General features: G+C 47.9%; 1 protein-coding gene across 2 annotated transcripts; it reads right to left on the bottom strand.

Annotated features, from left to right (window-relative positions):
• Positions 1–745: 745 nt before the first annotated feature.
• Positions 746–27,637, bottom strand: LOC119394313 (serine proteinase stubble). 2 transcript variants are annotated; one of them, XM_037661602.2, is made up of 8 exons: positions 27,168–27,637; positions 11,217–11,329; positions 8,574–10,718; positions 7,455–7,534; positions 7,222–7,328; positions 5,227–5,492; positions 2,461–2,615; positions 746–1,608 (listed from the first exon to the last, which is right to left on the bottom strand). In XM_037661602.2, the coding sequence occupies exons 2-8, from the start codon at positions 11,320–11,322 to the stop codon at positions 1,441–1,443; spliced, it is 3,027 nt and encodes a 1,008-aa protein (XP_037517530.1). In that variant the 5' UTR covers positions 11,323–11,329; positions 27,168–27,637; the 3' UTR covers positions 746–1,440. The 2 variants fall into 2 exon arrangements, with proteins under 2 accessions (XP_037517530.1, XP_049271698.1); XM_049415741.1 differs by lacking the exon at positions 27,168–27,637 and having other exon boundaries at positions 11,217–11,382.

Below are 27,637 nucleotides of genomic sequence, written 5' to 3'. Positions count from 1 at the left end.
TTCGGTAACTAGCTTTTTTTGTCAGATATGGTTTTTTTTTTCGCCTTTTTTTCCCGTTCAGTCACGATAGGCCCCCGCTGTCACAGACGAGAGATGGCGCTACGTGCACATGTCACAAAATCCCGCTCATGCCTCCGTTGCAAGAGATGCACAGACAGGGATGGTCCATGGATAAAGTAGGTGTCGTAGCTTACGGCTTAAGCGTCGGATGTATCTTCTAGTACTTACATGAACAGATCGCACGAATAGGTTAAATGGACGATGTCTTCCCATACTCCTGTAGTACTCGCTGTTGGGCTAGTTGGTGCATGTCTCAATTCAATGGTCAGTTTCGCGCCAAAATCACGACCACACTAAGATACGAAAAAACACAGACAGGACGGGAAGGAAGCGCCCGTCCTGCCTATGTGTTTCTTCGTATCTAAGTGTGGTCGTGACTTTGGTGCGAAATTGACTATTGAATTCTTCCCATACTTTGCAAGTATGGTCCAATTAAGTTTGCATCCGTTTAACTTAGTATAGGCAAGTATTTACTGTCCGACATTCACCTATTTGGCGTGTAGACAGTATTTCACTGCTGTGAAGGTCACAGGGCATGCCAAACTCTTACATTATATCATGACTGCGTATAGGTCTGTACTGCTGGCTCTGAGTGGATTCATGTCAGCTGCAAGCGAAAATGAGAGAAAATTCGTACACTCTGCATGTTTAGAAAAACTTCAGAAATTGTCAAATAGACCACAATTTTTATGCCTTTATTGTGTTGACATCAATACCACATCAGATTGTCCTCGGTCAAAATAAATACTTAAGTCCAATAAATAAAAAAAATGAGACATTATCTAGTTTCAGGTCGTCCGCTGCCGCTAAAATCATGAATTTCAGAACCCCGGTGAACGGAAGGCATATCTTACGAAGTCTTGTCGCCGCAGCTCCTTAGTGCATGTGAAGCAGGCCGCACACAACACGCGCAAAAATACGCAGTCAGTCAATCAAACAAGGGCCTCCACCCTTATTGTTCAGTGACCACCTTTCTTATTTTCATAGCTAAGTCACGGCGATTAACTCTTAACGTCTTCTGCTTCCATTGATTTCACTCATGCCCGCCTTCAGCAAAGGTTCTTCCGAGTTGAAGTTGTCAAGAAGGCTTTGCCCAGAATCGATAGAGAAGGCACCTGTTATGAACAGCCGCGATGATGGAGTTTCCGAGATGGTTGTGGATGTTCTTCGAACGGGATGATTGTCGGGATGATTGTTGCAAGTCCTGCTCGTCTTGCCTAGAGCCACCACCATCCTCGCGAACTTCCTCATTGCGACAGATCCAACGACCGGAAAGCGTCGACACGGTGGACCTGCCGCAGCACAGAAGGAATGGAGGAGGCGTTCACGCGACGCTTCCTGCTAAGATGGCGGAAGGGTCTGATGAAGAATCCGCGCCTGTCAGGACCTCTGTCCGGTGACACTGTCGATCCAGGCGCGGTACGCTGAGGTGCGCATGTAGACGCCCGGCATGTTGGGCTCGGCGCAACGAATCCCGTGCGACACAGTGCCCACCAACACCCAGCGACCGTCGTCCCGAAGCAGTGTCAGCGGACCGCCCGAGTCGCCCTGCGAAACATGATTATACGAAGGTTACGGTTACTCGTTTGTGACGTCAGGCATTCAAAGCCACGACTATCGCGCGACATCGACACATGGGAGACGTGCTTCAGTGGTAGGTTAGTGCGTTGGTTGCTGCAGCGACATTCAAACGCGAATTTTAAGCGAAGATTCACGGTACCCAAAACAGGTGTGCTCTGTCAACACGCGCATTCAACGAAATCGACGAGCCTTCGCTTTTTAGCTGAATACAGGCGACCTCCAGCATGAGGCAACTAATTTAACAAGAAATGATGACAATGTTGTCGTTTTGTCCGACAGCGTTGTAGCGCTTTCACAAAGAATAAGAACGCGGCGTGAGTAGGTGAGCTACGTGAGCGGCTTAACTGCTCGACGATAGTACACAGATATTTTTGTCGTTATTCAGTATGATTACGTTCTTACAATTCTCGATATTTCGCTACCTTTACTTACGTTTACATATCTATACTGATTGTATTGATCTGCAGTATATGCACGCTTACATACATACACTATCACAAGCATGTACACATGCACGTGCAGTCCATGCAGCCCTGCATGACACGAGCAACAACAACAACAATGATAAAGACAGTTGACTTCGCACGTTTCTATCAGCGCTAGGGTCCTCTCCCCCGGAAGAAAACACGTAAGTGCTTAATTTACAATTTCTATTTCAGAACTTCGTTCCTCAAATAAGTCTGTCACCCAGCGCTACCTTGCCGAACGCAGCTGACCGTATTTTATTCTACTTAGTTTTATTCACGTTAGAACTCGCAAGACTAATTCATTCAGCTATATACAACGAGAGAATGCATAGCGAGTGCTTCATTAGCGTACCTCGCAGGAGTCTCGATTGCCTCCGTCGTAGCCAGCGCAGACGAAGTTCTCTCTGATGGACTTGATATGTCCGGCCAGCTGGAACATCTTCTGGCACTTCTCGTTGCTCAGTATCGGCACCTGCACGTACTGCAGCACGTTCGGCACCGTCCCACCTGCGGGGAGGATAGGGCACCAGAAAGAACAGCGATTTTTAGGTATTGTTATACTGAACACGAGAAGTTTCGTTTTCCAGCATAGAAGCACTTAGGAGACAACGGTATGATGTGGCTTACTGACGGGACTTCAGGAGGGTTTCGACTTGGGCTTGTTGGTGATTCATCTTGATGGGAACTGATGCGCGCAAAAGACGCAAGAAGGAACATCGTCTTTGTCTGTCCATGTATGTTCCTTCTTGTGTCCCTGTCTTTTGTGCGCATCAGTTCCCACCAAGATTGACGGGACGCTCTTGTTGTTTCCCTTATACTTTAGATACCCCATGAGTGTCATTACTTCCACTACAAGACACGAAGGTAGTGATACGTCTCAGGTAATTTATCATCGTCCAATAGCGTGATTCGCTCTCTCTCTCGTTTGATGGGGAATGAGTGGTGTTTAGTAATATTGCTGCTAGATGGCATAACCATGGTGGTAGAGCGAAGGAGAAGTCAGGGGAGGGGGGGCGGAGGCAGGGCACTGCCACTGCAGTAATGTTTCTCATCGTCGTGATTGTCGACCCCGCGCGTTCCTCTGGTCCCCAATGCTATCGATATCCGTATTTCGGCAGCGGCGGCGGGGCCTGTAAGCAGTAAGAAAACACGAATGGTTTCACAACGACATTGCGAGGAAAAGCAGAGGAGATATCTAATACGGCACTTTTCGCTAACAAAAGAAGAAATGAAAGTGGTACCCGACGCGTTAGAAAGGCAGTGTATAATGTATTTGGGCGCTCTAAAAATCTCACCATGATCCTTGTGGAGTGAAAAATTTTGAAAGAAAAAAGAATACGGGACAAAAAAAGCCACGATCTTTCTTGCTACGGGAGAGGGAAGCAAATACTTTACGGTAGATAGGTCATAGAAAATTGTGCACTATGCATTGACCAAGTAATGCCTTCAAGCATATAAAATTGGCAGCTTGTTGAAAACTGTACAGCAACAAGAGCGTCTGCTTGGAATATAGTTACAGTTGATCGATAAATAGAGATGAGACAGCGTTCTGGAGGAACGGTTCAGAAGGAACACTTCCGGGGGCATTTAAACAAACGCAGTATCAACGCCAAAATACACAGACGTACACCTTGCACTGTCGCCGCAGACGCGATTTTCACGCCAAATTCAAAGCGGTGTGGACGCTGCAGTGGGTTTCTCCGTTGGGAAAGAGCTCGCCCTTCAACCTCGGAGCCTTTGAGAATTAATGGGTTACTGATATCGTGGATGTCAGTAGCGGAGCTTGTGGATCCTGACTCTTGACCTAGCTGCAATGCGTTTCTTTTTTTAACATTTTGAACCGCGCCGGTGTTCTCTTCGAAGGAAAATTATGAAAGCGATGGACGTTAAAGACGTACTAGCACGCACGTTGCCCATCATACGGCATGTAGAATCCGTCTGGTCACTGCATTATTCACCTCCGTCATATGTTCTCCGGTTAAGCTTGGTGTCCCAAGATGCCGCTACAAAACGGTGTCGCTTCCGTACGCTTATCCGGAATATCTCCCTCCCTTATTCTGGACGTATAGTCTAGTTAACCTCCCTACCTTTCCTGCATTTCTTCTCGCTCTCTCTCACTGTAAAAGATATCACCGCTGTGCAGGGGCGTCGAAGGCTGGAGGGGCGTTCAGGGCGACGAGGTTTCAGTGGATTTGGAGGGTTTATCTGTCTACAGCCCCCCCCCCCGCCCCCCATCGCAACAAAAGGTTTCAAGAATGAAAGGAGGGGGGGGGGTAGGTCAAGCTGTGATATCTACTCAAAAGTCGGACAGTTGGCATTCGCTCAAAGGTGAAAAACGCATGTTAAAGCAGTTTCAAAGGGACAGGGGGTTTGGGAGAAGGCGTTCATCTTTCAAGAGTGCTGAGATTCTGCGAAGACGGAGGCAATAACTGGTGCGTAGGCTAAAGAATCGAGAACGTTGAACGTATAAGTTGAGAAAAGATCAATTAGCTGTTAATTATAGGGTCAAATTTTAACAAACAAAAAAAAACTGAAAGACATAATGGTGCACTGCGATCTCTATAAAAACACCCCCTTCCCCAGTGGCAACTCTAGCAACGTCGAGCTTTAAACGGGATGGTGAGTAGTCTTCATAATGCGTGCGTGTGCGTGGGGAAACATGCACACAAACCAGGACGAAGGGTAGAAAACAGAAGTGCATGACCGTGTCTGGTTATCTCTCGTTTTCTACGTATATTCCTGTCCCGTGCACGGCTTCACACGCACGTTTTGATGATAAAGCAGCAAACTTAGTCGAACCACCTACTTGACCTTCTGGTATTTTCGCTGCCTTGTTCTACCTCTGATTAGATTGTACTGGCTAGTAAATCGCGATGTACACCGGAGCATCATGATAAACTTATGGCGGCGTACAGTACTCCGCGCACGCGCAGTCACGCTGGGTGTCGCTGGGGCCAACGTTTCGACAAGAGGCTTTGTCTTCTTCAAGGTAGCAATGCAGCCTTGAAGAAGAGAAGACCGTTTGTCGAAACGTTTACTCGAGCGACCACCCCATGTTGCAAGGATTTCTCATCGCTCCAAGCTCCTACCTTTTCCTGAACTTCTGACTTAAGCTTACCGTGCGACAGCTTTCCCCATCCTGTGACGAAAGAAGTCCTTCCCGTGAAGTCCTCGTTCCTTCCAGGCAGGCAGATGGGCACAATGTGCGGCTGGAACACGACCGGTCGCTCCAGTTCTAGAAGGGCCAGGTCGTTCTCGAAGGTGGCCGGGTTGTATCGGCGATGCACGATCATGCGCCGTACGGGAATGGAGACCGGCTTGAAGCGGCCGATGTCCCCGGACAGGTCATGCGCGCCCAGGATCACCAGCAGCGAAGACAGGAACCTGTGCCGCAGCAGGGCCCCTCTGAGAATGTGTCGAAAACGCTTCGTCTCCAACACACCGAAAGAAAAACAAGTACAACAGTGACCGTGCACAAAACGGCGTCCATGCAGAAAGTAGTCCGTATGTTGTTGTCCGTGCAGAAAAGCGGCGTCCATGCAGAAATCAGTCCGTATGCTGTTGTCCGTGCAGAAAAGCGGTGTCCATGCAGAATTCAGTCCGTATGCTGCAGTTGTCCGTGCACAATAGCAGATCGAGTCCATGCAGAACACAGTTCGTAAGCTGTAGCGGTCCGCACTCAAGCTATACGGTGGAATCTCGTTGATACGACTATGCATACAATACGTTTCTCGGGATAATACGTTTCTGTTTCTCTTCCTGGCTGAGTTCACATTGGAGCAATCTATTTTCATACGGTGAATGCGAACGTGGTCTTAATTTCTGGGTCTTTACATACCGAAACCACGCCGTAGCGGGAGTTTCTGGATTAATTTTGACCACCTAGGTTTCTTCAACTGTGCCATTAGGTTTAGATGCAAGTTAATGATCTAGGCGCCGAGATGCGGCCTCCGTGGGCGGGTATCGTTCCCCCGTCTTCGACGTAAGCAGCGCGACGCCTTGCTCGCTAAGGCTTGAGTGGGTGCCATACGAATTTTCGTAACGAATTCATCAGAGGGTAAGCTTGTTTTCATGCTTGCTGTAGCTTGATACTATTTTCAGGTTGTATCGATAGAATTCTCCAGTTCCCGTAGAAATCGTATTAATAAAATTCCACTGCAAGCGTTTCTATCGAGGAAAGACGTCACCCCCTTTCAGGACTGTTTTACGGATGCATGAATGCAGGCGGTCTACCTTCATTACAATTCCTTTCGACGAGAACACTGACTAGCCTGAAAATTGCAGCGTAGTTGGACAAAAAGCCACCATATGTCGCCACCAGTTTCCTGCTGGCGTGAACGGCTCCGGTAACTCAGAATCCGCAAATCGTAAGACGTTTACGGGCAGACTAACACACACTGTATACCCTCGCGAAGCAATTAACACTGCAACAGCACTCTCACTGTAGACTAATTTGTGCCCTTGTTCATGTGCTATCGCCGATTTCGAAGTTATAAGCCGACGACGTTACGTGCAACTTTGCTCGAGCATTCTGGTTTACTTTAAAAAATGCCCACTGTACATGTAACAAGACAGCTGATGCGATCAGCTTGTATGTATGTTAATATCACTATAGAAACATATGATATATTTTCACAAATGTATCGCAATAATGTAAATAGAGTGGTTTAAAAATTGAGAGACGAACATACAATGATAACTTCACGACGCCCACTATGTCATTTATAATACGCCGAATTAACCCAAACACGTTAACGCAATAGACAGCGCCTTTTTTACATGCTAGATTGACATTCAATATTTGGTTAGCCAAACAAACCGCTAACTAATAATACAGCGCGATACTGATCATTGTCATCAGAAATAACATTTCGCTGTTCTTATAACATGAATTGGCTCTCCACCGCTGCAAATAAAATGGATCAAGATGTTTTTATGGTTCTTGGTTGGGGACGACGCTTCCAATGGTTAAATACGCACGAATTGCTGTCTTTTCTAACTGTACATTCGCGCCATGATCAAGTTCAGCTTTGTTGTCAAGATGATGCAATCGAGAAGATTCATGAATGATAAGCGCTTACGCGTAAACAGGAAGCGAAAGATAAATTCTTACCCCGGCTGGCAGTGGGCTGCGGTTAGAGCGTACTTGTCGCTGATCAACACGCCGCCGCACTTATTCTTTATGAACAGGCCCAGCCACGTAGCTTCCTTCACGAGCACCTGTAAAAACAAATACAATACATACAGAAGCCGTGACACTCGGAGCGTCCTGAGATGAGCATCGCCTGCGGCACGTCTAGCCGTAAATAAGGAAGCAGGAAGACTTGCGGCTAGTGCAAAACGTACTTGCCACGGCCATTCACCGATGAACGAGTTCCTTCCGCCGACGATCCGGCCCTGGGGATGTAGCGGCCTGACTCCGCAGTCTTTATGGGTCAAAAAGAAAAATTAACAGCATGAAAAATAAAATGACGCAGAGGGGCATGCATCGATATTCTAGGCGATCGAAAAGTCATCGTTAAGCCTGCTACATTTGAATAATTAAATACTTTATAAGGGTATGGCTGAAACGGACAGGATAACCAGAAAATTCTTGAGGTTTGAAACATAAGAGAACAGGAAGGGTGCAGGACTAACGACTGCCTATATCTGAGAGAACGGCGTGCAGATAGACGATACGGTTCATGAGTGAAAGCACAGCAAGTCAGTTGACGACAACCTATAACTATAAAAATGTTCATTAAGAAATCTGCGCTCTTCGTCGCAAACAGAGATTGCGCGCCCATGCACTTGTCTGTACCAAGTTCGTAGGTGTGAAAGCTTCCACAATCTCTCTTTCCTTTTGCGTCCTAGCTTTCTCAACTGTTAAAGCTTTACTAAAGAGGGGGGCGCAACCGCATAGTTTGCAATGTGTACCGGCAAATCGCTGTCCATGCCTGCGGGAAGTAAATTGGCATGCTCAGGCGTCTTATCATTTGCACCCCTTCTCCACCCTTTCCCGCTCTTTTTACGGCATTCCTCACATTCATATCATGGTTTACGCACGTTAAGCCAAATAACTTTTTTTTTTTTACAAGCGCTCAGCAATCAACCCAGTCTACCTGAACGTCTGAGTTTCTAACTTGCGCCATTTCTTCGCAGCATCTCATTAGGATTGAAAGAATTAGAAGCGACTCGCTCGCTGTTGCTTGCTCAAGCGACTTGCTCAGAGTGCTCTAATATCTGAACAGGATTGCAGTTATTTGGCTTTTGGACTGCATCCCCGCATTTTTTTTTTCCTTTCTTTTTGTACGCATTCAGGGTTCCTCTATACCTTCCCACTCGAACTTTGCTCGAAGGATGCTCATTGAAAGCGTGAGCTTATGCCTGTCACAAATTTTGCTTAAAACCAGCGAAGCTGAAGAAGAGCGAAAAAAAAAAAACAAAGACAAAAATACACAGAAATGAGAAGGCCGTCGATCTTACGTTTCCGGTAATCCCACTGCTTACTGCTCGTCGACGTCGGCAGATCCGTGCCGTTCGCGACGGGCTCCGTCGTCGTCGCCACGCTCATTGTTGAGGAATGCGTAAATGTGCTTGAGGGCGGCGGCATCTTGGACGGCGGCTTCTGGGTAGTCTTTTTTGTCGGAGATTTGGTGGGCAGCGGTGCCTTTGTGGGCTTTGCAGGACGAGCCGGCATGGGGAGGACGGGCTTCGTGGGCTTCGGGGTACTTTTCGGCTTGGTCGCCGCTGTCATCGCCATTGTCGTTCTCACGGGTATCGGTTCTCTCATTGCCGTCGTCGTCGTCGTTGGCTTCTTTGTGCGCTTCGGCAGCGTGGTCGTCGTTTGAGGTGTAGTTAACGTGAGGTGGGCATGAGTTGTTGACATTGGCAGAGTGACTGTGCCTGCAAAGAGCGTGCTTGTCGACGGCCTTGCAGCGAGTGTTGTCCTCAGCGGAATTTTGAAGACTGTCGATGGCCAAAGCGTGGCTTTGGAAGGATAGGTCATGTGCTGTATGTCGTTGGAAATAGTCGTCGGGGACGGTGGCGGGCGTGGCTTGGTCTGGCTGGGTTTGGAGACCGCCGTCGAAGGTCGAGCCTTTGTTTGGGGAGTCATCGTTGGAGAGCGCGTTTTCAGCTTCTTCGTAGTCGTGGACGGACGCGGCGTAGAGAAGGGTTCCGTGGAAGCCGAGACGACTGCCGAGGCGACGTTAGAAACGGTGACGTCTGTGACCTCTCCGAACGTCTGGCCAGTTGTGGTACCGTATACGTGCTCTGTCACTGTTGGTCGATCTTCGACGTCGAAGTCTAACGTGTATTCCATCACGTTCGTCGGCGGCGGTTGCGTTGTAGTCGTCTCTGTGAGATCAACGAACTCGGGATGGTGCGTTGTGTGCGCGTTTCCGCTTTCCGTGGGCAAAAGCATACCAAGGGTCGTGTGATATCCCGGAGTCTTTACTTCAGCGTCGAGATCCGAAAGGTCGTTCAGTGTTGATGGTGGAAGTCGGCTGACAGCATGGGATTGCCCTGGGGTGGATGGCACTGTGTGAAACGAGGACTGAGATGGCGAATAGTGAGTTGACGAGTACCCGTACTTCTGAGGGGTAGTAGAATGCAGCAAGATCGCAGTAGGTGGCTCGTATTCGTTAGTCGAAGCAGTTTGGAACATGGATTCAGTGGTAGCTGCGTACGTTTGCGACGGCGTTGTCGACGATGAGGCAGCGATAGGAGAAACATACTTTTGTGCTGTCGTGGTTTGCGACGGTGTTTCGGAGAATGTTACGTACTTTTTCGTTGGCGTAGGTCGCGAAGCTGTTGTCTGGCCAGCCGTAGATGTTTCCTCTTGCGTTGGCGTGGTCGCTGCGTCGGACTGAGTGCTCACCACGGTAGTTTTCTTGGCTGGCTTTAATGTGGCAACCGTAGGACGCATCTTCATGGCCATTGTTACTGGCCGCAAGAAAGGCCTCGTTATGAGAGAACTGAGCATCCCTATGGGAGTACTTGCGAGTACAGCTTGCAGTGAGGGTCGCTGTACGTACATTGTTGTAGGAACGAATGGCGAAGGGCGCAGGGCCAGTTTAGTTGGCGTGAACAGTACGTTGGGCCGCGTCGTCATCCATGTGGTCACGGCCGGTGCAGTGATGCTCGGTGGCTTGTGGTGATTGGTCAAAGTCGTCGCTTGCGGTTGCTGCGTTGGACGCACGACGACCGGCCGCTTCACAGTTGAGGGCAGCCTGATGACGGGCCACAGCGTCGTCGGCCTGGGTCTCGACAAAACTGTCGTTGGGCTCACGCTGACTGTCGTGGGTGCTTCAGTAGTCGTCGTGCTGGGAGGAAGTCGCGATGCTTCGGGGTGTGTGTCAGAAGGAGACGGCAATGTGCTAGCGTCGACTGTGACGACGCTATTGACCTTGGACAAGTCCTCAGTCGTGTACGTGCTCGCCTCAGTCCATGCAGAAGTTGTGACGTTTGCTTCGTCAGGAAGCTTGCAACAGGCACCAAGCAGAAAGCCGTCCATGCAGGCGGACAGCATTGTGCCTTCCTGGCGTATGCATTCCCAATTGAACATGCAAAGTCCTGTTTCGCCTTGCACGCCTTCGCATGGCCTCCTTCCAATAGTCCATTGTTTCCCTGCGGTAATGAACATCAGAAAGATGAGTGCTTTTCGAATATTCATTCCTCAAAAGCGCTCAAACGAAAGTTGTAACGTTCAAGTTCAGCAGCAGGTGAACGACTGCCTAAGACGGCCACATACACGCCCAATGCACTGACTGTGGCAGATTTGCTTTCATCGATTCCTTTGGCAATAAAAGTGGATGCGATACTGATCACCATCCCACCCACTACGAACTACTTATTCCAAGATTACTAATAAGAACAAAGACACATCGAAAATTCAAGATACTACGAATTACGGTCACCAGGTTAGTTTTACGTCTTGTACACCAAAGTGCGAGATATTTCCCCGCAGAAGTACTTTTCGTTACAGCAAAGACGCGTTATGTAAAGCTGACATACACAAATGCGCCCACACTAAATATTATAAGTTGGATGAAGCGCCAGCACGTTGAACGAAGTCAAAACGCTCTAATTGTTTATAGGGTGTTCTAGAGGGCAACTACGACTCACAGGGAGTGACTGAGGTGTAGTACTTGGCAGTGTTCGCCGAGACCAAGGCTCCGCTGATCCACAGACAGCCGCCGGTGATGATTAGCGTCGTCCATGGAATTTCCATCACGTCGCTGAAAAACAGCGCGATACATTGTTTCAGGAAAACGTTGTTACACACTGTATGCAAGAGGTCGTATCGGGCACCAGTGAAACCAGTCACGTGTGCAATTCAACGATTTTCAAAAGCGATCACGAGTAGATTAGGAACATACATGATTGTACTTATCAGCCGCTGCGTCTGTTGCTCTTTAGGTGAATTCCACTGACGTCTTTGAAGCCGCCTTGTTGTAATACTAGCTCTGTAGGAGGCTGGCACTGTTAGATCACGTTAATGTTGTCAGTACATTCATCGCTCGCAGGTCCCTTCGTTATTCTGGCACAGAAGCCAAGAACGTTCCGTCCACATCTTTATGCCAATGAAGCAGGTTAACGAGAGCATGGAATATGCTGCGTTGACATAAATGTAGCCGTTATGCTGTAGTACTAGTACGTTAAGGTACTGCGCCTGCGTAGTAACAATCGTGCTATAATCATGTCCTATACGTTCATGTTCACATGTACGTGTTGTTCTCGTATTACGTGTAGAAGGGAGCGTAATCGCTTTAAACCATATAAATACCTACCACACATTTCGGAGTTAGACGCCGCCATCTTTGGGAAGCAGCATTATTTATTTACTTATAGTGGCCACTGCCGCCATGCCAAGATCTGCAGCCCGCTGATGCGACACTTCGCTATGCGCGATAAATGCACACACTCATAGACGTCATTTTTTATCCCTTCGCGAAAGTCAGACAATGTCGTTTTCTGAGCATGCGTGTTTGTATCTCTCAGGCGTGTTTGTTTGTGCCAGCAAACACAGTGTAGGAGCCTCAACGCTCGTCGGACGAGCCAGAGAGGAGGAATGATGCTCGTTGGCCCACGCGCCACACTAAGTTACATTGTACTTTCGTCGTCACCGTTAAAGGGTTTCGTCAAAGCAATCACATGCGGGGTAAACAATTGAAGCAGTGACGTATTTCTTTTTTGTCACTTTCGTTAGTACGACGGCAAGGATGCATGCAAATGATCTTTTGCCTGGTGAGCAATACATTTAATTGCTTCTGATGTGAACCGCACTTAACAACTGCGCGTGTGTATAACGAGAGGGTTACGTTAGAAAGGATGTTATATTACAGGCCACAGTGTATCTCGCGCCGTTCCCTTTTGGTAATAACAGTGTCTTTTGGCTCTTGAGTGGAAACTCTCCGCCTCGCACCAGGTCACGCCTCGCTATAGTGAGGCGTACTCGTCGAAATATAGTATACTCGTCAAAATATATTTCTGAGCATTCCTGGTCGCGGTACTGTTGTATTCTTCGAACCACCGCAGTGCTAACGCATAAGTTCGTATTAACGCTTAAACGATACCTTTAGCGTTTATTGTTCAAACGGACGAAATCGTTTGTGGCACAACGCCGTAAGCGTTGTCAGCTGGTCCTGCATTTGTCGCGAACGAGAACGATATATGTGGCGGTCACGGTGTAAGTTGCTGCGGGAAGCACCAGCGCCCTCACCCCCTCAGCTGGATGCATTGCTGGTATCGAACGCAAAAGTGAGGACTTTGTCTGGTTTAATAACATAAACTCACAGGGTTCCTTATGCATTAGCCTTTAGACGATTTGTAGGCGAAAGCCAACTTCTTCTTCTTCTTCTCAGCCGATGTACTGATCCTGCCCCGCCACCCTCCGAAAGCTTTCTGCACCTAACGTGGTTTTGCACTGCCTCCGTGATCGGCCCACCTTTGAACAAGCTGCGATGTCATGAGATGAATTCATAATGTGACGTGATAAGGACGTCACAAATTTGGGCTGTCTGTGACGTCACGATGATGTCGCATGGTGACGTCATCGCGTGAGGGTTTTTCGCATCGCTCGTGTTGTCCCGACGTCAAGGGACGCCGTCGACGCGGGACATCGACGGTCAATTTTCGCGTTTGATGAGGCATTTAAGGCTTTTGCCTTAATACTCGATAACATATTCAGATATAGAGAACGATTCAGATACTGAGAACGTCCTGAGAGACGATGCCCTAAGGCGGCGTCGCGGGCGGCTCCCGAAAATTAGTGATGCAAGACTAACCATGTAAGAGAACTTTCTAATAAGGACGTCTTATCTAACGGGAGAACCGCTCATCTCGGCATCCAGTGCACCAATATTCAATATATACATGCCTTGCACGTGACGTCAGAGACAGGTTCTTTGCGCTTGGTCCCCCAACATGGCGGCCACCGTGGCTTTTTTATCTCATTAGAGTGTGTCAGTCCAGAGGTGGACACCCAGGTGTTCGGTCCACGCGCTCTTTTGTGCTCTCCCCGCTTTCTTTTGTTCGCCAGCCGCGCCAAGGGGGAACACAAAGGAACGCGGGGGTTTTGGTGTGAAAGATGCTTGGGTGCACCGGCACTAATTTGATGGCGAGCCGTCAACGTTTCTTGCTCGACGCGTTCGAACAAAAGCTCACGGAGCGTCTCAACCCGCTGGTCCCCCAAGATGGCGGCCATGGTGACGTCAATGCAAGCTATGTATACACACATATAGGCGCCTACACATACACACATATAGGTAGAGGCAGTCATATAAACACACAGATACTCGCTGACACATACACGAGCCCACGAACCCAAACACGCACGTATACAGGCACATCAATAGGGAGTTTTAGGTTGTAACGTATACTTCTTTACGTTACCGTTACCGGATTACGTTTACCGTTTTACCGGAACTCGAGTTTTAGTAAAGTTTTTTAGCTGCCCAAACGTAAACTTTTACGTACGTACGTAAACCTTTACGTTTGCGCAAACCACTAAATGATGATTATAACAGCATTTAAACTACATTTAATTTAGATAATATTGAGTTATGCTGCGGCAAAATCATTAAAGAGGTTTTTAGCGTGTGCAGTATCCCGGTATAAGCGAAGGGGTGTAGCAATACCAGGTTACCAGGCGATGGTGTCGACATCTTGTGACGCTTCTCGCAACCACAATCATGGACACGCTTGTTTTCGCTTAGTGTTCTTGAGAGGAAAAAATGATTAAAAAAGGCAACCCATTTGTAATGATGCCGCTGCAAGGCATTTACACTGGGAGTAGAATGCCCGATGTTTCTGCAATAACAATCTTGTGCTCGCCTGGTACACCTTGGCCCCGCTAGATGGCGCCACCTATCCAGCCTGTCAGCATGTTTAGGCCTCTTACGTTTGCGGATTCGGTATTCTACGTCGCTCTAGCCTCAATAATCCGGCTGAAATAAGGTGATCGTAAGTGGCGTTCGCATTTCGGCTTATTTTGACTCGGCGGCTCGAGTCTCCGCGAAGCGGATATCGCGAGTAGCCACGAACGAAGGTGGATTTGCGAGATAGGGCCGTAAACGTAAAGCCTATCCGGCGAGTAGTTTACGTTCCGTAAAGGTTCGCGCATGCGCAGATTCCATCCGGTATCCGGTAACACGGTAACGTAAAGAAGTATACGTTACAAGCTAAAACTCCCTTTAAATGCTTTGAAGTTAGTTTGTCTGAACGTGTCTTGGAAAAGGCATATTACTAAAGTGACGTCCCCGACTATGAGAACGTTGGGTTTCTTCAAAGGCAAATTCCTTGACGCTACGAGTCATGTAAAACTTGTTGCTTACAAATCAGTCAGGTGAAATTTAGAGGACGCATCCCCCATCAGAAACCCACTTGTAAACCTCGCAAGTATCCTAGAATCTATTCAAAAGCATACCGCTAGATTGATTCATGTTTCGTAACCACATAACATATCTCAGCGCACTGGTTATATGCGCCATGAGTTTCTCGCCTGCGAGCTCGTAATGACACATTCTAGCCGCACAACGCTAGAAACGCCTTTCCCACAGCATCATCACTATCATCACCGCTTCATGCATAGCATATCAAATGTGATTTGACATTGATTGTTGCGCCAATAATAGCTTGTGTTACCCCTTACGTAGCACGTCAGAAATTGATTCAGGCCGAGCTCTCAGCCTTTCTGTCATAACAAAACTCAATCTCTTTCTCTCTTTTTCTCGCTCTCCAGCCCTTATGTAATACCTCATCGGAAGTCCTTAGCCAATACATAGCTTGCATTGACGTCACCATGGCCGCCATCTTGGGGGACCAGCGGGCTGAGACGCTCCGTGAGCTTTTGTTCGAACGCGTCGAGCAAGAAACGGTGACGGCTCGCCATTAGATTAGTGCCGGTGCACCCAAGCATCTTTCACACCAAAACCCCCGCGTTCCTTTGGGTTCCCCCTTGGCGCGGCTGGCGAACAAAAGAAAGCGGGGAGAGCACAAAAGAGTGCGTGGACCGAACACCTGGGTGTCCTCCTCTGCACTGACACACTCTAATGAGATAAAAAGTCACGGTGGCCGCCATGTTGGGGGACCAAGCGCAAAGAACCTGTCTCTGACGTCACGTGCAAGGCATGTATAAATATGAATGAATGAATGAATGAATGAATGAATGAATGAATGAATGAATGAGGGAGCGTTGGATGGATGCGTGGAAAGACGCTTACTTCTGCAACCCACAGAAAGAAGCACGGCGCAGAATCTGGGGGAAAGGGTAAGCGAATTGCGAGTTAGAAGAAAGAAAAAAATTAGAAGCCCCCTTATCGATATTGCGCCAGATAACGGTGGCTAACGACGCACAGACAACCGCAGCTCAGTTTTTTTGTTCGCCGACGCTTGTCGCGGAGAACGGCGACTGACGCTGCTGTTATGGGCGCACTCCTCCACTCCCAGCCTGCACCGAGTTGACACCGCGCGTTGTTACTTACTATCCTTCTTTCTTTCTTTTTTTGTTACTTGTTTGCCTTCTCGTGAAGGATTTAGCAGCGGTCGAAAGAGCCAGCGTGGCAACAATGAAAATTGCCTTCGGGGAAGCAACAGCAGCAATGGCCACGTGGTCGTGAAATTGCTTTCCTTCGCAATGCTTAGCTTATTCTGCCTCACGTGCATTTGTATAGAAAATAAGTGGGCGTGCTGGGTAGGTTGACAAAAGTCGAAAAGTGGTCGTGGACGGAAAGGGGAGCTGCGTGGTCACTGCCAAGCAGGCACAAGAATAGACAGCAATCTGTGTATAAGCAGTGGTGGCTCAGCTTTTTTCAGATGACCGAAAGTAAGAGGAGATACTGTTTTGAGAGTTGAAAAGCAAGCAACGAAGTACTTGGTAAAAGTATGCCACACTGCGCGTGTAATGTCATTTGCAGCGAATGTGCTTATGTGCTAATTAGGGGTGTGCGAATAGTAAAATTTCACCTCGAATCGAACTAGAATCGAATAGTGCCGAATAGTGGCCAAAAATATCGAATATCGAATAGTATATTTACACGAATTGTGTACCGCTAGTTACGGCAAGACAGAGGAAAAATCAGGGATGCTACGTCGTGCAGACAGTTTTATTACGCATTTGTTCGGGAGTGGCTTTTATTTCAGCTTTTATGGGCGCGCAGGCGTGTTGAAAGAAGAGCCGCCGTTAAAGTCAGCAGCGCCACTTCTAGCCGCCTAACGGCTAACAGTGGGGTGTACGGTAACTAGTTTTCTTTCCCCATGGTCGCGCAATACGGCTCATCTAACAACGGCAATGTGCATCATCGCCATGGGTGCTCCGGGCCCAAAAATCTTCAGGCGCCCGTTCACAGCAGCGTTTTTTAACTGAGTGCCTGAACGATAGGAGTTTCTGAACGAGAGGGTCGGCGCGGCAGTGGCGACTGCCCAGCGTGAATAAATTTTTAGATGCAAAGCCAATGACCGATGGTCTCGCAGGTTAAAGCCAGGACGTTTTACTACACTTGCGGCATACGCGACCGAACTACACAAGAAGTCCGTGCCTTCGTTTCGGGAGCGAATTTGTGAAGGGCTTGACAGTTTTCTCATGTCTTTTTCTACGTGCGGAAATGACATATTCTCGTTTAAGATCAGCATGGGCTCGCTTTTGAACCAGGATGTCCGTGAAAACTTTAACGAAAGGCCTACTGTAACGACGTTGGCGTTAGTTTTCGCCACCCGACTCTAACCAAGTGGCACCATTGGCCTTTGTCGCGTTCTAGATATTCGTCCTGTCGAAATATTCGAAACTTCGAATACTAGCTATTCGAAAGTCGAATCAAATTATTCGATTAGGTACTCGATCCAAATCTGAAACTCGAATATTCGCACACCCCTAGTGCTAATGCCATTTTAGTTGCTGCTACATAGGTATATAGCGAGTGTCATTCACAGCTAATGGCATTCGCCCACTGAATGCGTTCGCCGTACTGATACACGCGCGACATGTGTAATCTCGGCGACAGGGGCTTGTAGAAGAATTACAAAATCGATAACTTAAAGCAAAATGTAATCAAAGTTAAGGTTAAATTTTTCGGAACTTTTTGACCTGCAGCGCGATAGCTGAACGAATGAACCTTTTCCGGGTGAGTATTCTGCGCATGCGCGGTGGCGGTGACGAAACGCCTGCCTTTTTCATTCGCTCCTTTTTTTTTTGCCACAGCCACGTATGTAGGGGAGGTCAGTGGCCACAGCGCTATGACAGCAGTGAAGCGAGTGATTACTGGCGTCGCAAGCTTACATACCTTCCCCCTGGAAGAAACCATGCCTCCGATATTGTTTAACGGCGCACGGAGGACAAAGGCAGTGGCCACAGACCAGCAGTTTCGATTTCGGTGATCTTCACTGGAGGCGCTGGCTGAACCGGAAAAATAGGGTGCCGGAAAATGGCGTTCGTGGCGGAAGACAACTAAAGAGTGCGAACTGTGCAGCGGCGCTATGGAGAGAGCATGACACGCACTCGCTGTGGTTACTGGCACTCGACGATAGATGGCAATGGTTTTTGCGGGCCTGTCTTGTGCATTAAGCGAATAAGAAAATTCGAGCACGTGGTCATTTTGCGCGCGCTCTTGCGAGAATGCGCCACGCTCGTTAGCGCGTAATGAGGAGAAAATGTTTGTTACCACACTGAAATACGGGGACAAGATGCGCAAGAAAAAATTATGGTTGCTTTGTGCTATAAAAGACGCCGATCTTCTGGAAAACTTGAGGCGGCCAATTCCGAAGGAGGTTCGGGCCGTTCAGAGAACCAACTTGGTCTGGGAAACGCATTTCGAGCCCCAAATCGTGTGCAAGGAATGGACGGTACGCTACAAAGAACACGTCCCGTTGAATGCGCCGCGACGGGCGATATTGTCAAAGGATGCTTGTGTCGATAAAGTGCCCCTATACTGCACGGCATACCTGTCCAAAACTTCGAAATGCAGGAAGACACCGGCTGAAAGGACATATGACATTTCCTTTCCCGTCGAATCAAAGCGCTGAAGTTTCTTGCGAAGGGCTAGTGGCCACCCATTTTCATGAGCGTCATCGACTGTTGCAGTGTCCGGCAACTCCGCGGACACTGATGTATGCAGGCCAGCTGAAGAACAAGGCTGCACCGGGTTATCTGTTGGAGAGAGTTCCGTGTATTCGCGCTTAGTCGATGACTTTCCGTTATCTTTTCTTCCCTCAAAGACATGGGGTGTACGTAGGCCAGAACTTGGTGATGTGAAAAGCGTTGGCATTTCGGAGCTGAAACCAACAAAAACATTTCCAAAGACACGTTATCAGAAGCCGTAAGTCCATTGACAACTTTCAGTGTTCCTAAAATCGTGCAAACAACTGACGAGAATACGCAAAAAAAGTCATAAGGTTCCTTATGCATTCACTTATGACAACTCGAAGGCGAAAGCCATCTTCTTTTTATTCTCAGTTGATGTATTGATCCTGCACCGGCACCGGTTGAAAGCTTTCTGCATCTAATGTGATTTTGCACTGCCTCAAAGGTCAAAGGCACCTCACCTGGTTTTACATTGCCTCTGTGATCGGGCCACTTTGGACCAAGCTATGATCTCATGTGATGTCGTCATCATGTGACGGGACGTCACTATGACGTCAGAATAACTTCGCAAATTTTGGCGATCTGTTACGTCATCGTGACGTCATAACGTGATCATTTTTTTGCATCACTCGTCCCCGAGGCCGCTGACGCCCACGGTCAAATTGCGCGTTGAATGGGACATCTAAGGCTTTCGCCTTAATACGCGCAGTCTTTATGGGAAAGTGCATCGCCACAGAGCAACTTAACTATGCAGGCCAGCTGTCGACTCTTGGAGGTGTAAAATCATTTTTCCGTACGTGGACAAACTAAGATTTGCGCCGGAGGACAAAGTGTTCTGCCGTACCCCTAAATTTAACCTGAAAGTGCGTACGTTGACATGAATCATGAGTGGCGCCACAATAGCTGCTCATTGATCGTGCATCCAGAAGCATCATTTTGTCAAAGGTTTGTTGGCCTGCCCATGCCTTTGCTTCGTGTCTCAATAAGACACGAACAAATACATCGTAGGCTCGTAAGAAAGGGAATGTGGGCGTCGCAGTCTGCAGACGTTCAAATATATGTAGCAATTGCGGGATCGATATATTATACGCGTGTACAATACGGAAATTCAATGCCGTTATTCATTGAATTTCCGTTATTCATTGAATTGCAAAAAGTGGGGCAAAATAAATAAGATTTGGCTCTTAATCGGTCCAAAGAAACGCCGCTGCACTGAGCGCCCTTTGCTTCGTTGTGCAACAGCACAATATCACCCCAGTGGTGGCGGATTCGTTTAACATGTCCCTATTATTAAAATATGTAGATTCATACTTATTTCCATGTGACCAGAGAGCTCGCATAGGTGTTTAACTGCTTCTCATTTCGTAGTTACCGTTATTTACCGCACCACAAACAGCAGACTGAGCTACCTGCGTTTTTGTGGCGTCCATATATACGCGCCTGAAATTCGCTTCAACGTCTTTCACAGCATGAGCATATCGATTGGCAGAGCCTCAGAAAAAAAAAAAAAGCAATATCGCAAAGATAAGCTCTGAAACCCGTTGTGTCACTCAGAAGGGTTCAGCTGCGCTTTTACAAGCCAGCGAGACCCAAGGAGGTTAAGAGACCCCGACGCGCGGCAAGTAACATATCGCGCCATCTGTCGCAGAGCGTGCGCAACTACAGCGAATCGTATACCGCGTTTAGCGGCCAGTTCATACACCTCCACTGGGATAGAACTACTGTATATGGTGCTTTTAGGAGCCAGAGTTGCGCGTCTCTTTTCCACGTGCCGCTCTGTTGCCTTTCGCGAAGCGCATTCACGCGGAACTCCAATTTGCTGCGAGGAAGTTAACTCGTCTATTGCTAGTTCCTTAACTCAGCGAGTGGGGATGTTTTGAGCGACAAGCCAACCTGCAATAATGAAGCACAGAGCGTTACGAGGACACAAGAGGTACGAGGCGCTTCGATGTCTGTGGAAAGGTGTAATGGTTCCCGGGCTTACATTTGGTAACTCGATGGCGTGCATGAAGTCAGAGATGCAGTCAGGACTGGATGTGAACCAAAGGACTGTAGGACGCCTCGCGTTGGGCGCACACAGGAAGACGACAAATCAGGCTGTAAAGGGCGATATGGGATGGACAAGATTTGAGGTGAGGGAAGTTGAGAGCTAAGTGAGGTTCGAAGAGAGGCTAAAGAATACGAAGGACAGTAGATGGACAGATGAAGCGTTCCGGTATTTGTACAGGAAGACCGTCGAGTCACAGTAAAGAAAAATAACTGGGAGGCGCACCAGCAAATATGCGGCTGGCAGTGTAAGCGATATGCCAACAAAGAGCGTTAAGCGGCAATTTAGAGAGGTGGAGCGAATTTGTTGGATAGCAGCGATGAAAAATAAAGAACTACCGGAAGGGCAAAGGCGAGTTAACGAGGGGGGCACTTTATGATAAGTCGAGGGGAAGCGCTTTACTGTTTGAAGCGAGATCGGGTTGCCTTAGAACGCGTAGTTATAAAGCGAGATTCAGTAAAGAAGAAGAACAATGCACATGCTGCGGGGAAGATAAGGAAACGGCGGAGCATGTTCTGAGTGATTGTGGAGACATCCACCCAGGTGTACGTTTGGGCACGGGTCTACATGAAGCCTTAGGTTTTGGGGACAACAACGGAAAGCTGAACACGTCCGAGATAGAAATAAGTAAGAGACGGTTAGAGTATTGGTGGCAGAAAATTAGAGAGAAAGGACAAAAATAAATAGCGGCAGAACTAAGGTCATTCTGCCGTAAGGGGTAGAGCTGGGCTGTGAATTTGTGTTGTTTTTGCTATGGTAAGATCGATTTAATCAAAGAAGAAGCATTAGGCGAACTTTAAAAAGTGTATTTTTTTCCTTTTTTTCTTTTTTCGAGCCTGGTGACATACATGTCACCACCCCGTTATAAAGGCGACGCTCACAGCATCCATCCATCCATCCATCCATCCATCCATCCATCCATCCATCCATCCATCCATCCGTCCATCCATCCGTCCATCCATCCGTCCATCCATCCGTCCATCCATCCAATGGGACAGCTGAGGGTTGATCACGTGCTTCTGCTACCTCATTACTCTCCGTCCGTAGCAGTAAAGCACGTCTTCTCTTGGGCTGCACGCAGCGCGGTGCTTTCTGGTCCTTTTATTTCGTTGGTACAGCCGTGCCTTTATTGAATAGCCGGGGTGTAGCATGCCTGTCACCGCTTCGTTCAGCACGATTACGTTTTTCTTTTTTCGTGCTCTTTATGCGCGGTTGAATAACCACAAACATTTCAATTTAGCGGCACAAGATGTGCTAATACGTCAGGGCATCGTAGCTGTGCACGGCGTAAGAACCGGAGGGGGATCAAGTCGGGTTCACTAACTGTGCATTCAGATAAGAGTGAGGTGCACAAAATCAATATGTCATTATTTTGACCCAAATTCGGATGTTTACTTTGTACAAGGTTAATTCCAGCATTATACTCGATGTGCAGAACTAAATGCAACTGCTAATTAGGACGAACGCAATATTTTGATGCAAAAAGGCCACCAGCGGAAATACAAGCATCGTTTCACAATAAAATGTAGTTACCACAAGCTGGCTAGTCTAGAAATTGTGTCTGGTGTGCAGGGTCATTGCAGTCAATGCACATCAGGTGGGGCGCGTGTCGTAATATAATGAAGATCTTTAAGAGAGTTGACTGTTGGGCTAGTTGGTGTTGGGCTAGTCCCATATCATGAAGATCCGCTGTAATCATCAATTTTGCATATAGAGGTATTTTTATTACTTCGTTACTAACATTCATATTTATTTCTACTCCTGTTAGTGATTGCTTGTTTTCGTATATGACAATAGAAACTGAACAAGACGAGCTTGCTTACCGTGCTTGTACACTGAATATTGGTGTCCAATCCGACATTGACAAAGTCGGATTTGTTTTCATCATCACTTCTTTGTTTTGTATTCCTACTTATGTGTATTTTATAGTTTTGTATAATGTTGTTCTGGTAAATTAACTTTTTCTATTTCACTATTCATTGTTCTCTATTGAATGCATTTTTAAATTTTTGTTCGCACTTTTAACTTTTGCTGCTGCTAGTTACCTTTTATGTACCAGACTATTGATAGGAGGTCCCCCTGACAGTGTCTCACTTTGGGACCTGCTGATGCTGTATGTATTATGTGAGCTCGTTTTTGTGCACAATAACAACGAATGAACTTGAACTCCGCGCTCTCCGCGAATTCCCGCCTCCCGCCTTTTGCCTAAGGTACGAACTAATTAAGATAGACTGACTGCTGAATTTTCATCAGTATCATTATGGAATACACTACCAGCTTCTATAAAAAATGCAAGAAACTTGCATCAATTTAAGACAGAACTAAAATCACACATTATGCATGCTTAGTATTACTGTTCTTTTCCATAGCTTCACCTTGTTTCAATGTCCACATTTCATGTATTACAGCTTCTTGTATTCTTTTTCAGTTATGCTGCTTGCATTATTCATCGTTTCATATTGTTTTATTGTGTATATTTTGTTTTCATTTAGTATATATAGATATATTTTTTTTTGTTCTGCTGCAAACGTGTTTAGTTTATACTTTCGATTATTGCTTATGTTGCCTCTAACATTGTTTTACCACAATTTGCCCTTAACAAGAGGTCCCGATACAGTCTTCGACTTTGGGACCTGCTTTTGTATACTAAACACATGTAACATTCTTGTATTCGTATCAATAAAAAATCTGAATCCGCGTTCCACACGAAAAGTCCGCAGGTTTCTTGGGCTGTACTCATATTTCCGCCGCTTTGTCATCGACATTGCGGACATTGCTCGGCCCCTCACAGATCTCAAAAAGAACCTGGGTTTTCCCTGGGATGCCGACCAAGCACATTCTTTTGCATCGATGATTTCCGCCCTCACGTCACCACCTGTGCTGGTTCATTTTAACCCAGCTGCTCGAACAGAGCTTCGTACCGACGAAAGTGGCGATGGCATTGGTACTATACCTGATCAGATACAGAATGGCACAAACCATGTAATAGCGTACGCTAGCCGCCTTCGGTCACGGTTGGAAAAGAACTATTCCATTACCGAGCGGGAATGCCTAGCTGTCGCCTGGGCTGTCGCGAAATTCCGTCCGTACCTATATGGACGCCTGTTCGCAGTCATCTGAGACCGTCATGCCCTCTGCTGGCTGTCAACACTTCAGGAACCGACAGGAAGACTCGGCCGTTGGTCATCACGATTGCAAGAGTACACGTTCGTGCACAAATCTGGCAAGTTGCACAGCGACGCCGACATGCTTATCCCAACACCGTGTTGATCCACCCAACTCCACCGAGTTGGAGGCCGATGCCTACATCTTAGCCATCACTGACTTCCTACACGTGGTGGATGAACAACGTCGAGATCCATCGTCGTTCTCCATCATTGACCTCCTTCAATCCAGCAATACCGACCCTTCATTCAACATGTTCTTGCTGCAAGACAATGTTCTGTACCGTCGCAATTTACACCCAGATTGCGCTGAACTTTTTCTCGTCGTCCCACATCATCAGTGCAAGGATATCCTTCAAGAATTTCACGAAGCCCAAACTTCTGCACATTTAGGCGTCTCCAGAATCTACGACCGCGTTCTACGACGGTTTATCTGGAAGGGTCTTTATCGTTCCTTTCGCAGCTACGTTGCAACTTGCGACCTCTGCCAGCACCGAAAGAAACCCTTCAACCTATTGAAGTCCCAGCCGAACCGTTTTATCGAGTGTGGTTGGACTAGCTAGGTCCCTTTCCAACTTCAGCAACTGGAAATAAATTGATTGCAGTATAGTACGGATTACAACACGCGGTATGCAATCAGTCGAGCGCTACCGACCGATTGCGCGACTTATGTTGCAGACTTCCTTCTCTACGACATCATTCTACGGCATGGCGCGCCTTGTCACAGACCGCGGTCAATGCTTCCTGTCTCGTGTGGTTGACGACCTACTTCGATCTTGTGCTACTCGCCACAACTTCGCCACTTCTTATTACTCTCATACTAACGGACTCACCGAAAGCCTCAACCACACACTGATGTACGTATACATGCTTTCCGTGAACGTTCCCGACGACCACACCGCTTTGGGCATTGCCCTCGCGTTCGTAACCTTCGTCTACACTCGTCGCGTCATGAAACTGCCGGCTATTTACCCTTTTATCTTCCTTTTGGCAGTGATCCGTTGCTACCTTTCGACATCCTTCTTCCTTCTGACCCACCATCGACCGTTTTATACGCTCAAGATGCCATCACCCGCTCTTCTCGCACGCACAGTGCGAGATGAGCGGGTGATGAGCCCGCACTCGGTCCTCATCGTCCTAGACTGCGCAGAAGTCCCTCTATGATCGTCGACATAGGAATGCTGAATTTTCTCCGGGCTCTCTCGTCCTACTGTGGCTCCCATCTCGTCGTGTTGGCCTCAGCGAGAAGCTCCTGTCGCGATACCTCGGACTCTACCGAATTCTGCGCAGTGTAACAATTGTCACCTTGGAGATTTCCCCGACAACCAACTGATCGACTGCTACACCTATAGAACTGACATCGTGCATGATTCTTGCCTAAGGCCCTACAATGGTGACACTCCCTTTTAACCATAGCAGGCACTGGGACGGTGGTTTACCGGCCGGGGTGATGTCACGGGTACGGAAATGCCAATTCGGCACGGGCGCTTAATGGAACGTAACGGAGGAAGACGAAGACGTTGTTGCTGTAGGGCGGAGTATGGGGCAGCCCTATTGGCCTGCAATACTGTGCGCTCTGTGCAACGTTAGCTCGACTTGTGCTGACTGACGACTGCTGAAGAAATACTCCCCGTAACGCTATGTTCGTATGACAATACTTGAGGGCGCAATGACCATGGTGTGACAAGAGTCACCTTACCAGGACTCAGTCGCCATGCTTCACGTGTACACAGGCAATGCAGAGGAAGAATAACAAGCGATTCACCATCGAAGAGCATTATACCTCAAATTTACAGAATCATGCAAACTCTGCTATTACAGCACTTCAGGTATTATAGAATCAGGCACACTTGCTATTGTATTTATATCTGACACCTCGTTCGCTGCCCCATGTTATTATAGTTTCTATCTCTTGCTGCGCGATGCAGCAACTTCTGTAGTAGACAATGAGTTTTTGACATTAGCGCAAGTCAGAATGAGTGAAGGGAAAATGGAAAAAAAAAGAACAACGCGAGCTGCTTCATTAATGTTGAGAAACCGTGTCGAAATACGGACTCGTAAATAGCCACCCTTATAGTGCCCTATGGTCTAGCCCACTTTGTAGACCTCGTGTAGTTGTCTATGAACGGTTAATAGGCGTTGCTTGCTGCGTATACGTGTGGATTATATTTCAACTTCTCTTTACTTGGGTAATCAGTGTAGCAGTAATTGTTTGCATAAATAGGTTCAGTGAAGGCGACGTGAAGCCCCATCCTTCGCAAGCCGGCTTCCAATGTGATGGTTATTTTCCGAGTTCAGAAGGGACCAGGGTGAAAGAATACTTTTCTTACACCGTGTAAGAGACGCAGCTCCACAGCTTGTTTTGAATGCTTTGCTGACACAAGTACTCCTCACCACTGGCGGATCCAGTTAGAGGGTCTGAATGCTCTGACCCAGCTGATGCCCACCGCTCCTCTTCGCCTCGGAAGAATCCTGTATCCGCCCCTGCTCGTCACCGAGTACTTGGTACGAGTGCGAATGCTTGTGACGAGTAAAAGCAGTCGTCACAATACTCATCGCGCTGTTTTGGACACCAGTAAAGCAAAAACGCGCTCATCTTATGCTGTCTCTTTGTACGCGCGCCATCCTTCACGTGCTCTCGTATACAGCTGCTGCTTCTCAACAGAAACTCGCCCTACTTTCTGTTCTTGTAGAAGCTTCATTCAAACTGATTATATTCTCTCAACAGTTCACGCTCTGACGACGCTGACATCCTTGCTGTCCCACTGTCCTGATCATACGGTAAGCGGCCTCGCACTGCCATTGTAAAGTTGTGGTCACTCTCCTTTGAGCATTATACCACTTTCACACCGGAAATGTAAGTAATTTCTGTCGAATGACATTAAGTGAACCTTAAGTGATCGGTTTATGTCAGTAGGGCGTCAACTTTTGGAAGGACCTCATAGGTCCTCATTTAGGAGGCATAAATGAAAGAATTAATAGCGGGGTGGGGGTGTCGCGACATCTGCAACCGCCTCTTGATCCGCCCGGGGACCTAATCAATCAACACATTGTTACAAGTTACGAATTTCCGTAGAGCTTGCGTTAGAATTAGCTACGAAATTGTCTTACCTTCCAGGCGTTTTATCTTAGTGTAGTGTATTACAATACGTGGGAATGCGAAGTAGGATCGACCTCTATACGGACAAGTAGCATCGCGACGAAGTCGCGACTAACCCAACTCAACGTCTCGAAGTAAACCGCCTCCATAAGAAACGCGAAATGGACACTAAGACGATCTCGCCACTCACCTGTTGTGACCGGTATTCCTGTTCAGCGGCTACCATTTCCAGCAGCGGCGGCGTGTCAGTTGATGACAGGGCGCACGCGCCGAACCAGAGGACGAAATCGGCGTCGCCGGCATGATCATGATCCCGGCCGCGCGACTTCCGCGCTGGCAGCGGAGGCCGCCTCGGCGGACATTCCTTCCTTCCTTCTTGTTCTTTTCTTTCCGTTACTTCGGGGACCGGCGCTGGGCCAGCGGGCCACCAGGGAGGGCCGCACTCTCGGAGAAGCAAGACCTGCCCGTTTGCGCGCTCCGAGGCAACGTGTTTCGCGCACTGCTGCCGCGTTTGGCAGAGGAGCCTCTCTCGGTCGCACTGCTTCGCTCGTTCCTCCGCTGGTGATCGCGCGCGCTCTCGGGGAGGGGACCGGTTTCCGACGACCACCTTGCCTCGTTCGTCGCGACGAGCGCAGTGAGCCGTCCGATCCGACAACAGCG

This window comes from Rhipicephalus sanguineus, chromosome 5 (assembly GCF_013339695.2).
Source record: "Rhipicephalus sanguineus isolate Rsan-2018 chromosome 5, BIME_Rsan_1.4, whole genome shotgun sequence".
NCBI lineage: Eukaryota > Metazoa > Arthropoda > Arachnida > Ixodida > Ixodidae > Rhipicephalus > Rhipicephalus sanguineus.
The sequence above is the reverse complement of the archived record's forward strand: the minus strand, read 5'-3'. Positions and strand labels throughout refer to the sequence as shown.

Excerpts from the sequence above, each read along its gene's own strand:
- LOC119394313 (XM_037661602.2), bottom strand. The coding sequence starts at position 11,322 with ATGGAAATTCCATGGACGACGCTAATCATCACCGGCGGCTGTCTGTGG. Across the intron at positions 7,535-8,573 it reads GCAGTGGGATTACCGGAAAC|ACTGCGGAGTCAGGCCGCTA; the intron begins GTAAGATCGACG and ends TGACCCATAAAG. Across the intron at positions 2,616-5,226 it reads ATGGGGAAAGCTGTCGCACG|GTGGGACGGTGCCGAACGTG; the intron begins GTAAGCTTAAGT and ends TCCTCCCCGCAG.